Source organism: Hyalella azteca, unplaced genomic scaffold, assembly GCF_000764305.2.
Source record: "Hyalella azteca isolate HAZT.00-mixed unplaced genomic scaffold, Hazt_2.0.2 contig16259, whole genome shotgun sequence".
In the NCBI taxonomy this organism is placed as follows: Eukaryota; Metazoa; Arthropoda; class Malacostraca; order Amphipoda; family Hyalellidae; genus Hyalella; species Hyalella azteca.
This window is the reverse complement of record NW_025946085.1, coordinates 60619-74115: the sequence shown is the minus strand read 5'-3', so window position 1 is coordinate 74115 and position 13497 is coordinate 60619. Positions and strand designations below refer to the sequence as shown.

Sequence of the window (13497 nt, the reverse complement as noted above, 5' to 3'; positions counted from 1 at the left end):
AAGAGTAATGGAAGGGTAAAAGAATACTTATTATTTAGTTTAGTCGTACATATACATTCATCAATGTTAACTTCTTTTGCAAGGGGAGGAACACGAATATTGTGGCATCATGTTAACATGGATAAGAAAATTAGAAAGTTTAGGAACCACCATAGCGCAAACAAGTGATTTTTTAGATTCAGTTCATTTACATTTCTCATTTACTCAAGATTTAAGCCAATAACTTATGTATGATGATGCTTGGATCCATGATACTTTATTGGTCTACTTATAGGACTTAAAATTGCAACTTGTTACAGAGTCTAAAAAGTCTCTGCTTTGCCACTATGGGAGCCACTGGTCTAGTAAGCGTGAACTTCTCCCTTCGAGGCAATGAACTGGCCGTGAAACGTGGATGTAACGGCCCCACTTGCAATGAAGTCGACCCTAGCCATTTCCTTCATGTCCTGAGCGTTGAGCACGATCAGTGCCAGCTCCTTGGGTTTATTTTTACTGATAAGAATGCTGAGCAGAACTCCGTCATCCTCCTCAACGCCCCCAGGCGTCTCTACAAACACAGGTTCAGAACTGAAGTAGTCTTGGTCCTGCCAAAAAGTTGTCTCGCCGTTCGTCACGTTCAGTTTCACGATACCATCAAAGTCGAACATTTTTAACTTGTAGTCGGACACTGAGGCACCGTATGCGTACGTGTATTGCTTCTTGTTGTACCGATAATTAATACGGGGTAACTCCATGAACACTTCCCCCAGACGCACCCCAGTGACCATGAGTTCCCCATTGGCCTCTTTCACAGCCGTGGCTCTATTTTCCCCAATTTTAGCGTCAGGAAAATCTTTTAGAAGGTCTACGTTGACGGGGCTTGAGTCGAGGTTCCCAACAGGTATGATGTACCTTCTTGGTTCAACGTTACACATTTTTCTGGACATGTCATCGGCAGGTTTCTTGATATTCTCCATTTTGAGGTATTCGATGAGGTTGTCATCTGCCGCACACACATCAATAACCAACATATCATCTTTCTCGTAGCAGTTCAAGTAGTGGAAGTTGAAGAACCCTGGTGCATAAGCGTTCACTTTAATCTCCTCTCCAGTCTCGCGAGACATTATTCTGAACTTGGTCTTCTCGCCATTGAAATATCTCAAGGCGTTAAAAGAGCTCATGCCAAAGAAAGCCGGTAACGCAAGAAGCCTGGCATCGATGGCCATCGGTGTTTCGGCTATGATGTAGAAGTTATCAGTGATACCGAAACTGTGGAGATAAGGCGGCGTGAACTTCCACCTGCATGGCACCGATGCCACGATTTTCGAATTTTGAATTTTGCCGTCGGCCAAGGAAATGATGGCAAATTTCGGAGGACCGCTCGGGCCGGTGCTGAAGGCGAGGTTGTAGGCCACGTTGCCCTCCAGGTGGGGGTGGGCGGTCACCCGCTGGACCGACACGTAGTCCGTGTAGCGGACCTGCAATAGTACATTATAAGGTCGGTCATTGTGATTACGAGCTATACGAGGACCTATAAATTCGGTGATCACAAATTTTATGGTTATCGTATTATTCTGTGATTATGAGCTAAATGGCGATCGTGGATTCTAAGATAATCATGATTATAAGATTATTATCAGTTATACGGTGATCATGGGTATATAGGTATGGTCTACCAGCGTGTGCTTTCGATGAATTTTTAATAATGTTTTGATGTCACTTTTTTGCTTAATCGCAAATTAACAAGAAATTTGAAAACAAAGGAAATTTCAGAGAAGTTTATCGTAAGTTTATAGAAAACGTTGGAGTTTTCCTCCATCGCCAGTTCGAAGATTCTAGAATGCATATAAAATCACAAGTTAGTACAATCGAAAGTCACGCAACCGAAATTAAAATCTAAATTTACAAATAGAAGACTTTTTATTTGTAAAAAAAAGTTCATCATTTCTACAATGATGAACTTTTGTGGAATTTTCTTTGCTTTCAAATTTCTATTTAATAATGTAATATTAATTTCAATGTAGTACCACTAATCACATAGTCACCCAATTCCACCAGTTTCCCTGTCTTACTAGTCACTCTGTCTTACTCTTCACCCTGCCCCACTAGTTAAAAAGTATCAACAGACCAGTAGTCAACCAGTAGAAATGGACCACTAGTCCCCTTGTCCAACTAGTTACTTATTGGTATTAGACCACAAATCACTCTGCAACCGCAAGTCACCCCGCACCATATTAGTCCCGTTACCTCACTACTCACCCGACACCACTAGCCCCATTACCTAACTAGTCACCCAGCTCCACCCACCAGTTCAGGCTTCGTCTCCAGTGTGTTGGGGTCGACAACCCTGACTGTAGAGAGCTCTGTCATGGCGACAAGTTCATCCTTGACTTGCATGACGTTGACAAGGCAGTTGTCGGTGCGTTTCTGGGTGAGTGCGGGCTTGAAGTACGTCGAGAACTTGTCGAAGAGGCTCAGGCAAGGATCAGGCACTCCTGCCGTGCCAAACTCGCTCACTACGATGCGGTTCGCACGGTGGTTCAGCTTGTAAGTCTCGCTCTCCAGATACCTGGGTATATATGGCGCTTATATGACTGGGTATATATGAAGCTCATGTATCTGTGTATATGCGGGTTCATGCACCTAGGTATATTCAGCCCTCTATAGAGTTGAGTCTCGAATGAAATACGAGTGCCGTATACACTCAACTATATATTTTCATCTAGAAATTCAATTGTGACTTTAACTTATAATTTAACTCTGATGCTTAATCACGGAAGAGTTAGAATCAACGAAAGCTTTAACAGGAAATCGAGAAGACTAATTAATAGGAGATAAAGACACAATATTCCAATCAAATTACACGAGACTAGTCGGTAACTTGAATTTTGAAGTTCATACGTTTCTTCACTAGCAGTTAATTAATTGCGCGAAACTTAAATTCTTTATAATATTTAGGAGAGCAAAAGGTCTTCGCTGTTAACCTCAGGACAACATGCTCCGAGTTCAACCTCTAGAGGCACCTGCTACGGGGTTCAACCTCTAGACGCACCTGCTACGGGGTTCAACCTCTAGACGCACCTGCTACGGGGTTCAACCTCTAGACGCGCCTGCTACGGGGTTCAACCTCTAGACGCGCCTGCTACGGGGTTCAACCTCTAGACGCGCCTGCTACGGGGTTCAACCTCTAGACGAACCTGCTACGGGGGTTCATTCTTCATCTGAACGTACAGGTCTGCTTCAGGTTCAACTTCAGGACCTACCTGCTACGGGTTTAAATTCCGGGCGTACCTATTCTGGGTTCAACCTCAGGACGTACCTGCTACGGGTTTAAGCCCTTACCTGGAACCCGAATCTGGACGCACCTGGAAATGTATTTGGCTTTTCCATCAGTGATGTTAACGAGATGCAGAAGGCTGAGGCCGTCGAAGAGGTGATTATAGTGATGCTCCCCCACCTTCTTCCCCCCGGGACCGTTGCGGATGAGGTTCCCATTCAGCCAGCGCGGGATGGTGCCTGCAAGATCAATTATTCTATAACAAATGAATTTACCCCACATTATAGCAGCACATTTTGAAATGTTGCTAATAATCGCTAGTTTAGCTGCGTACACAGGTCAACGTGTGGGGGATGTTGGAAATCCAATCAAAATGCATTTACATAATCAGATGGCGAGGCCGATGAATGAAAAATAAAATATTTAACAAGGTAATTACAACACAAAACTAATTATCTAGCACGCGGTATTGTAAACAAAGAAATTGCTAATTGCTAATGAATTCAATCGTAAATTGATCAACTTCAATTCTTTAACTTCAGATTCAGACTCACGGGCTCGTAGGCTACCTATGTATAGAAAAACACTAGACAATTCGAATAGTTAACTGGAGTGACTTCACGAAATAATGAATTAGATCAACAAGTTGAAGAGTTCAACTATGTGTGTACGTGTCAATGCTTCAGTGTTGTAGGAACGAGGATATTCATTGCAAAAAGTGTTTATTTATCGTTTGTTTGTGTGGCGAGAAATCTTACCTTAGCTCTCTAGACTTAAGAGTAACTCTCTTTAGAGTTACTCTTATCTTCCGATGATGTAACTCTTATTTAAAGACGTCGCCAACTGCCGATGATGTAACTCTTATTGTACGATGTTTTGATATTGTATAGTACTAGTTATCATAACTCTTCTCTACGAAATCGTGTATTTCCACTATCGTAACTCTTATCGCAGGATGTCGAGTACTTCTACTATCGTAACTCACGCAGCAAAATGAAACGTCAAAACTGTACTAATCTGTACTAGTACCAGTAATAACAAGTAAGCGGAGAACACAATTTTTTGCAAGTTAAAAAGGCTCATACAGACGAATTGAGAACCATGATCACTCGGCCATTGAGTTAGGTATATAAATACAAACGAAAAATCTTAAACAGCTTGCCATTGTGATCATAAAGATAAAAAAACTAAGCACCCGGCAACTGCGGCTCAAAAACAGATGCTTAGGATTTTTAAAATAATTAATATAATAAATAATTAGCTCTAGCCGTGGACAAGCCTGCAACTGACCAGAAACGGAGCCTTCAACGCCATCCCGCGTGTCCTGCTCGCAGTGCCGCACCCAGACGCTGGCGGGAGAGTCTGCCGCTGACATCTTCCTCAGGTTCCTGCAACGCACCACGTTAGTCCTTCAAACATTAAAAAAGCCTCTGTGTTATTGTCTGTCTCAATGCAGTTTAAAACAAACCAAACTTAGGTTCCAGCAACGCACCATGTTAGTCTTTCAAACATGAAAAAAGCCTCGGTGTTATTGTCTGTCTCAACGCAGTTTAGAACGAACCAAACTTAGGTTCCAGCAACGCACCATGTTAGTCCTTCAAACATTAAAAAAGCCTCGGTGTTATTGTCTGTCTCAACGCAGTTAAGAACGAACCAAACTTAGGTTCCTGCAACGCACCATGTTAGTCCTTCAAACATTAAAAAAGCCTCGGTGTTATTGTCTGTCTCAATGCAGTTTAGAACGAACCAAACTTAGGTTCCTGCAACGCACCACGTTAGTTCTTCAAACATGAAAAAATATACCTCAGTACTCACTGCAGTGAGTGACAGAGAGCGCATTTTCTCGTCGACGAATACGTGAAGTCACGGACGGACAGACAGACGGACGAACATGGCGAGCACAATAGTGCAATTTTTCCATAAATGAGAAAATGCGCTAAAAAGCCTCGGTGATATTTTCTGTCTCAACGCAGTTTAGAATGAACCAAACTCGGGTTCCTGCTACGCACCTCGTTGGTCCTTTAAGCATGAAATTATGAAAAAGCCTGGGTATTATTGTCTGTCTCAACGCAGTATAAAACGAACCCAACTCAGGTTCCTGCAACGCACCACGTTAGTCCTTCAAACATGAAAAAAGCCTCGGTGTTATTGTCTGTCTCAACGCAGTATGAAACGAACCAAACTCCGGTTCCTGCAACGAACCACGTTAGTCCTTTAAACATGAAAAAGCCTCGGTGTTATTGTCTGTCTCAACGCAGTATAAAACGAACCAAACTCAGGTTCCTGCAACGCACCACATTAATTAAGCCTTCATACACTAGACAAGCATCAGTACTACAACTGTCTCAGCACTGTACTAGACGGAATAAACTCGGCGCATCAATCCTTAATTTACGTTATAGAACTATGCATCATGGCTGCGTAACGCCGTATAAATCGAATCAAATGGTCTTGGTATAGTATCGAGACACCAAAGTATTAGGCGTTTCATTATTCTATTTTATTGGTGATAATCCCCACATTGTCGTCACTGCCTTTGCTTCCTTTTAGGAACGAGGTGCAATAGCGAAGACCGTGTCGAATGGTCAAGTTAATTTTACATTATAATGAAATACAACAATGCTATTTCACCGAGATCAAATTCTATTTTTTATTGTTATGAAAAACAAGAATATGATGCTACAGAGAGAAAAAAGCACGATACTCATACGCTGGCGAGTCTACATACTATACTAGCGGTCAGTACAGAGCTGAACTTAGTTAGGCTCCAGCAAAACACCAAAAGGCTTTACTCCAGTGGTTCCCAAAGTGGGCGATATCGCCCCCCTAGGGGCGGTGAAAAGATTTTGGGGGGCGGTAAGGAAGGAGAGGGCGTTTGGGGGGCGATAGGGGGGCGGTAGTCCGAAGTCAATGTCAGAAGTTTCTAACGTTTGTTTGACGATTTGTACACAACACGTGCAGCACATGACTCCCAGCGATGGTTTTTTTCACCCAGATCTGTTTTTTAACTTCTCCTGGGTTTACGTCTCGGACAAATTAACGGCCGGACTCGCGGCCGGTCTCACGGCCAATTTCCAAATTCAATGATCAAGGAATATCTCTCCAACTAATGAACTTAACTCGATGAAACTTGGTATACGTATTCACTAGGACCTAAAGATAATGTATTGCTCGTGAAAATTATTAGAATTTTGCCATCGTTTGTTTTTGCCATAGTTATATGGCAATACGGGCCGAAATTCACAGTGATCAAGTAAAATCCAAACTACTGAACAGATTCGAAAGAAATTTTGAATTTACAGTCCTAACTACCGAACGGTAATGTTTAGCTCGTGAAAAATTTTTTCTATTGTGCCTTCGTTCACGAGTTTTTTTTCATTTCACCTTCATTCGTGATTGAAACAGCAATACGTGCTTAAATCCGCAGTAATCAAGAAATTTTCTCCAAACTACTGAACAGATTTGAACGAAATTTAGTATTTAAATACCTAACCTCAGCAACGGTGATGTTTACAATTATTTCGTTTTGCCTTCGTTTGCGAGTTATACGGCTATACGTATAAGGCTCTTGGTTAAACCGGCCGGTAGAAAAGCCGGTCGTTCCTGCCATATTTGTAAAACTCGCGAACGAAAGCAAAATATAAAAAGTGTCCCGAGCTAAACATCTCCGTTGGGAGGTTATGTATTTATATACAAAGTTTCGTTGAAATCTGTTCTGTAGGTTAGAAGAAATTTCTTGATCGCCGCAAATTTAAGTGACAAATTACCCGGCGATACGGGCCGAATATAAGGAAGTGCGAAATCAAGAATGACGGTGAAATGAAAAACTCGCAAACGAAGGTAAAATCGAAATAATTTTATGAGCTAAAAAATCACCGTTTGGTAGTTAGGAAGGTATATTCAAAATTTTGTTCAAATCTGTTCAATAGTTTGGAAGAAATTCCTTGATCACTGCAATTTCGGCCTATTTCGCAATATACGCGTAACTCACGAATGAAGGTGAAATTTAAAAAAAATTAAGAGCTAAACATCAACTTTAAGTTCTGATGAATACATGTTCCAAGTTTCATTGAGCTGCGTTCATTAGTTTGGGAGATATTACTTGATAATTGAATTTGGAGATTGGTCGTGAGACTGGCCAAGTGTCCGGCCGTAAATTTGCCCGAGACGTCCTAGGTTTCTAGTGCTGAATCAGTTAAAACAGGTGAAAAACACATTGGTTCACTAAATGGAGTTCTATTTGTGAAATACACATTTGTGTTTAACATTTATCTTTTAAGATTGCAGCGTACTGAATTTCAAGAAAGAGGCGTATGACTGTGGGGGGCGCTAGAAATTCACTAGGGAGCCAAAGGGGGCGCCAGCCTGAAAAAGTGTGGGAACCACTGCTTTACTCGATCACGACACAAGGCACAAAATCCAAGCTGCCGCAACACGGTATAAAACACACTCCACTCTCAGAAATGCACCAGTAACTATACATTTATTTTTTACGGGATGCACATGATTCATGCCACCACTGCTGTACAAGTGTGCAATGACTGCGTCACTATAGTGCAGCGACAGCAGCACATGTGTGCACTGTGCAGTGACAGTACAAGTATATCATGACTGAAGAAGAAGAGTGCAGTGACTTCAGTCCAGCAGAATGCAGAGTTGACAACACAAGTAATCAGTGACTGCAAGACAGTACAAGTAATCATTGACTGCAAGACAGTACAAGTGATCACTGATCAGTGACTGCTTTGACTTCAGACTCACCCAGCCAAACCCGCAATCGAACAGAAGAACCTAACTAAACGTCGCGTTTTCGGTAATCCTGCTGCTGCCGCCATTCAGCTCTCTGTCAAGTTCCTATCACTGTACACAAATATTTGTCCGTCACTGTCCTACCTCGGGCTAAAAGAGGACAATACTATTCCTATCATATCATACGACGGTTGGTATAGCGAGTAAAAATATTTCAATTTGCGTAATAAAATTGGCAATGGGGATCTAAACCTCCTAAACCAAGTTATTTTTCTCAGGAAGCAGCTGGGAAAACATTCTAACACGCATATGACATAACCATGGATTCAACACATTCTGATAGTCACAGTCTTAAAGAACTCGGTGCCAGCGTAGATTGCAGGAAATTTTTTTGAAACCAAATTGAGAAATTCTAATTTTATTGCCTTATCCTATGTTGGCAGCTATTGCGACGTACAACTTACGTTTGCTCTACTGACTAAATAGCTGCCTCATTAAATGCGCGCCTAACTGGCGCGGAAAAGCGTTAACAACAAACTGACGTTGGTCTAGTCTTTACACTCAACTAGCGTTGGTCTGCACGCAACTGGTGTTGGTAGACACGCAACTGGTGTTCTATACGCAACTTATTTTGGTCGACACGCAACACTGGCATTAGTCTACACTACACTGGTGTTCTATACGCAACTTATTTTGGTCGAGGTCGACACGCAACACTGGCATTAGTCTACACTACACTGGTGTTCTATACGCAACTTATTTTGGTCGACACGCAACACTGGCATTAGTCTACACTCAAGTGGCGTTAGTCTACACTCAAGTGGCGTTAGTCTACACTGGCGCTAGTCTGCACTTAACTGGCGTTAGTCTACACTTAACTGGCGTTAGTCTACACTCAAGTGGCGTTAGTCTACACTCAAGTGGCGTTAGTCTACACTCAAGTGGCGTTAGTCTACACTCAAGTGGCGTTAGTCTACACCCAACAGGCGTTGGTCTAAACAAAATTACGCTCATCCACTCCTCATTGCTGCTGTACAACACGGCTCATTCTCAAGGACACGACATGGCAGAGCCGCCCAGTAACTGCGAACCGGTTTTGGTTGAAGGCTAAGCGTTCATCGCAATTCGCAAGTCGCAACATATTATCGCATTGATCTTTATGGCAACTATGATTGGGATATAACCCGAGCTGAAAATATTGATTAAAATAGCAAAGACAAAGCTAGTGGATTAGAGGCAGCGCACTTCTACGGCAGATGATAGGTACATCACGTGTAATCGTGTATACATTGGAGTAAATGGGCTAACAACTACGACATTGAACCCGCGGACACGTCGCAGCTGGGTAGTTGTAGCTTCTTCGTTCACTACGCGCTTTATTTGTTTCTCATTCCAGTGTTCGAAACTTTATCTCACGGATTTAAATTCTACTAATTTGAATTTCCAGGGCATATTGTAGTATACAATTATCTGATTTAATTTTTAATGTCCTCAACATCAAATTTCGTAACTAATTTTAGAACTTATTTGGAACAGAATAGAATCATTGGAATGAAAGCTTCACGTTTAATTTGCCAACAAAATGCAAATTGCATTTTGCCACTGAATAATCAGTCAAGTTGAGTCAACTGCACACTGCAGTTACTACTGTATCGTTGTATCGTTAAAAACCAAGCAACCGATACTACGACAGTATTACGTTAGGGTACAAATGCTATTTATGAAAAGTCAGGCAATAGGTTCAAATTAGTTTCCTCGAACACAACACATAATGACTAATACTGCAGTTGTTGCACTAAGCTAATATCACTGGACCACATGCATATAATCTCTTAGAACCTTAATTGGTTTGTGTAGTGGCTGCGTGGCAAGTGTCACAAGTAATTGATAAAGAACGACAAATTAATAACGATAGAAGTTGGGTTAGAAAGAAATCAAAATAGCGTGAATAATCTATAGAGGAGTACAAATGTTACTGTGAGTGTCACAAGTACCTTATTAACGCTAAGAATTTCTCAGACGAGCGGACGGAGAAAATTTTTCTACAACCTCACTCGCCGGTTGTCCAAACGCAACTAACTTGTCTTAGAAAATAGAAATTGAATGACTCAAATGAATGCTAGAAAATGCCCTCCCCGCTATAGGTGAACAACAGCAAAAATACATTATCAAAATCCAAACAAATCTTATTTTTGAATTCGCTATGTCAAGGTAAAGTTGACGTGTAAGGTGGCCACTTCGAATTGAAAAAAAAAAATTCGACCATATTATTTACTCTTGGTATGACAATTTTAACGTTAATAATACGCTATTTAATCAATTTCAAAATGCTATTATCAAGATTAATCAATCGTCTTACGGGAAATTTATATTACCCAAATTTATGAGGAAAAACTAGGATAGGTTATAAGGACATTCAAAAACGATGATACAAACAACGTCTGAGCTTGATTGTTCATCTAACTCCATAGATTGCGCACATTTGAAAATAGTCAATGGAAAATTTGAACCTCAATGGATATTTCTATTTACCTCGAGTTGGTTGGGCTTATTTTAGAAGCCAGAATTGAACATGAACCAGGAATAAAAAATTGGCTATAACTGCTACGATGACTACACAAAACGGACGGCATTTTACGATAAATCAAACTTTGTTTAAATAGAATGAGTAAATCCCTTTAAATTTTCTAGGCGCGCTAAAAAAATTTCAAATACCCTATAATTTTATTCTAAGAATGCAAGTGTTTACGAGGACATGAGCGTTCTTTTAAATAAACGTTAACCAATTTTACTAAGCTTTAGGTAACAAACTATATAGCATAACTCACATCAATTACACTTCTTCATCCGACTTATAATTTCTTCGCTGATATTTTTTCTCCTACACCTTATGTGATTTTATATTACTTTTTATTATTATATTAAATCATACTATTATATTATATTATTTTTCTAATAGAATATAATTATGTTAATTATATATATTATATTATATATAATTATTATGTTATTTTTTATATTATATTACTTTTAATTATATTCATTTTTATTTTATAAAGGATTACTAGAATTTGAAACAAGAGCCAACACCATAGGCCACGGCTATAAACTAAAAAAACTGCGCTGCAATTAAATTCTCGACGCGCCAACATTTCTTCTCGCTTCGAGTCACCGACATAATGTATAATGGCGTGAATTAGTCGTGTAAAAGATTTTAAAATTTAAAATTCAAAGCATTACGTGAAAAAAAACTATTAGAATAATAAAACATAATAAATAAAGGCAGGGTGGCCCAGTGGTTAAAGTTCAGAGTTACCTGGATTGGCGCAGAGAGGCGCGGGTTCGATCTCTTTGCGCCAGTTTCTGGTCAGAATCGGCAAGGAGGCCGGGCGGTTAAGCAAAAGCAAAAATTGAAGCAGTGAGTTGCTAGTTCGAGCCCGCAACAAGCTGTAGATGTTCTGCGATGTTAAGAATCGGCGACAGGCCTATACGGCCTAATAAACGCTGAAACCGTTATTAATTAATGTGGAACAGCCTCCCTGATGACATCGTTGGCGTTCCAAGTATGAACGCGTTCAAGAACAGACTAGATAAAGCTATGGAAAAATATATGTTCAGACTTGAAATGCCTAGCATCATATCGAACCCGGTGGAAGTCTATAGCTATTTCAAACTATCGTCAGTCTTGAAAAGATCCGGTCAAATGACACTATATTAGATCTTCTGTGAACAAGGCACGAAAAGTTCAAGAATCGGCGACAGGCCACATCAGGCCTACTCTTTAGCGCCGACATCACTATGTTATGTTATGTTATGTAATTATTACCATAGCTTACCGAAACAACTTCGCGGCAAAACCGTTCCCAAGCGAAAGCAGAAAACAATTTCATAAAGATGCCCGTTTTCTGCGTTTCAATATGTACGAGATGTCCACGCGCCCTGCCATATTAATTCGCTAATTTCCACACAACAATTAACTAAGCATTTCTAGTTTTAATAATTATAATATATTGTTTCCTGAACGCGTCTTTCGTTCACACGTACGTAAACCTAACTTAGCATCACGTTTCTCTTGAAACTCGCTTTTCCCAGCATTTAAGACAAGTTTTCTTCAAATTTGCTATATCATTCCAAAGATATTCCTTAAATTGTTCAATTATTTTCAAAACCGTTTTCTTCGTGTTTTCCACTAACGCTTAAATAGTGTTTTTTCACAAAAAATAACGATATATCCATTTTTTAATCATTCTCGTGAATTCTTTTCACCACGACATTCTCACATATTCCGTCCACCTGCCCGCAACCCAAAAGACGAATGCATATACCAAATCGAAATAAATTAAAAATTTCGGCATTTCAGATCACTTGATCATTTACACTTTCTCTGGATATCTGGATTATTTTCTTACAATTTCAGCCATTTTTATAAGCATTTTCAACCATTATTTTCACGCATATATGTTTACATTTTTTCAAATATTTTGGTTAAATTAGAAATCCGAATAATATAATTTACTTCATGATTCATTCATTATCCAAATTGAAAAATTGCGAATTTATGCATTTCTAACGAAATAAACAGATTTTATATCCAATTTTCAAGAATTTTGTTCAATTTTCCAACCATTTGTATATATTTCAAGCATTTATTTCATCAAATTTATGATACACATTTTTACATCACATGGCTATCGAACTTTACAAAATTTAATTCTCGCCAGTATTGTGCACCATTATTATTATTTTTATCACGCAGTATTGTACGCCATTATTATCATTGTTATTACGCCAGTATTGTACTCCATTATTATTATTGTTATCACTCCAGCATTGTTCGCCATTATTACCATTATTATCACTCCAGTATTGTACTCCATTATTATCATTATTATCACGCCAGTATTGTATGCTATTATTAGTTTTGTTATGACGCTAGTATTGTACTCCATTATTATCAGCATTGTTCGCCATTATTACCATTATTATCACTCCAGTATTGTACTCCATTATTATCATTATTATCACGCCAGTATTGTATGCTATTATTAGTTTTGTTATGACGCTAGTATTGTACTCCATTATTATCATTATTATCACGCCAGCATTGTATGCCATTATTTACTAGCAATGCCGGGCACGGAATTATGAAGCAACTTTGGAAGACAACGAGACAAAACCGTAACATAATTACTAGACATAATACTTTATTAGTCGTGTACAAGATTTAAAAATTTAAAATTCAGCACATTACGCGAAAAAAACTATGAAAATAATTCTGACAACGCTTAGCAAATTACTGATATTATCTACTTATACTTCCAATTTGAATAAAATCCGTTCATAATTGACGGATTTATGAGTGTCAGAGTTGAAAATGAAGTTAGGTTTTGCATTCGAGCTCGCAGGCGAGTTCGCTGAAGTGTCGATTCGGTTCACAGGGGCTTATCGTGATTAAGCAGCTTCGTTGTTATAAGATGGTCAAAATCGGGTTT

The 13497-nt window shown here is 39.5% G+C and overlaps 1 protein-coding gene across 2 annotated transcripts; it reads right to left on the bottom strand.

Annotated features, from left to right (window-relative positions):
• Nucleotides 1-229: 229 nt before the first annotated feature.
• On the bottom strand, nt 230-10069 carry LOC108667193 (beta,beta-carotene 15,15'-dioxygenase). Of its 2 annotated transcripts, none has more exons than XM_018154187.2 (5): nt 10000-10069; nt 4547-4644; nt 3345-3495; nt 2287-2548; nt 230-1457 (listed from the first exon to the last, which is right to left on the bottom strand). In XM_018154187.2, the coding sequence occupies exons 2-5, from the start codon at nt 4629-4631 to the stop codon at nt 342-344; spliced, it is 1614 nt and encodes a 537-aa protein (XP_018009676.1). In that variant the 5' UTR covers nt 4632-4644; nt 10000-10069; the 3' UTR covers nt 230-341. The 2 variants fall into 2 exon arrangements, with proteins under 2 accessions (XP_018009676.1, XP_018009675.1); XM_018154186.2 differs by lacking the exon at nt 10000-10069 and adding an exon at nt 8018-8345.
• Nucleotides 10070-13497: the final 3428 nt, after the last annotated feature.

What these genes read in the sequence shown, in the direction of transcription:
- LOC108667193 (XM_018154186.2), bottom strand. Translation starts at nt 8,091, where the DNA reads ATGGCGGCAGCAGCAGGATTACCGAAAACGCGACGTTTAGTTAGGTTC. An exon ending in TCGATTGCGGGTTTGGCTGG is followed by an intron (nt 4,645 to 8,017) that starts GTGAGTCTGAAG and finishes GGTGCGTTGCAG; the next exon opens with GAACCTGAGGAAGATGTCAG. An exon ending in AAAGCCAAATACATTTCCAG is followed by an intron (nt 2,549 to 3,344) that starts GTGCGTCCAGAT and finishes ATATATACCCAG; the next exon opens with GTATCTGGAGAGCGAGACTT.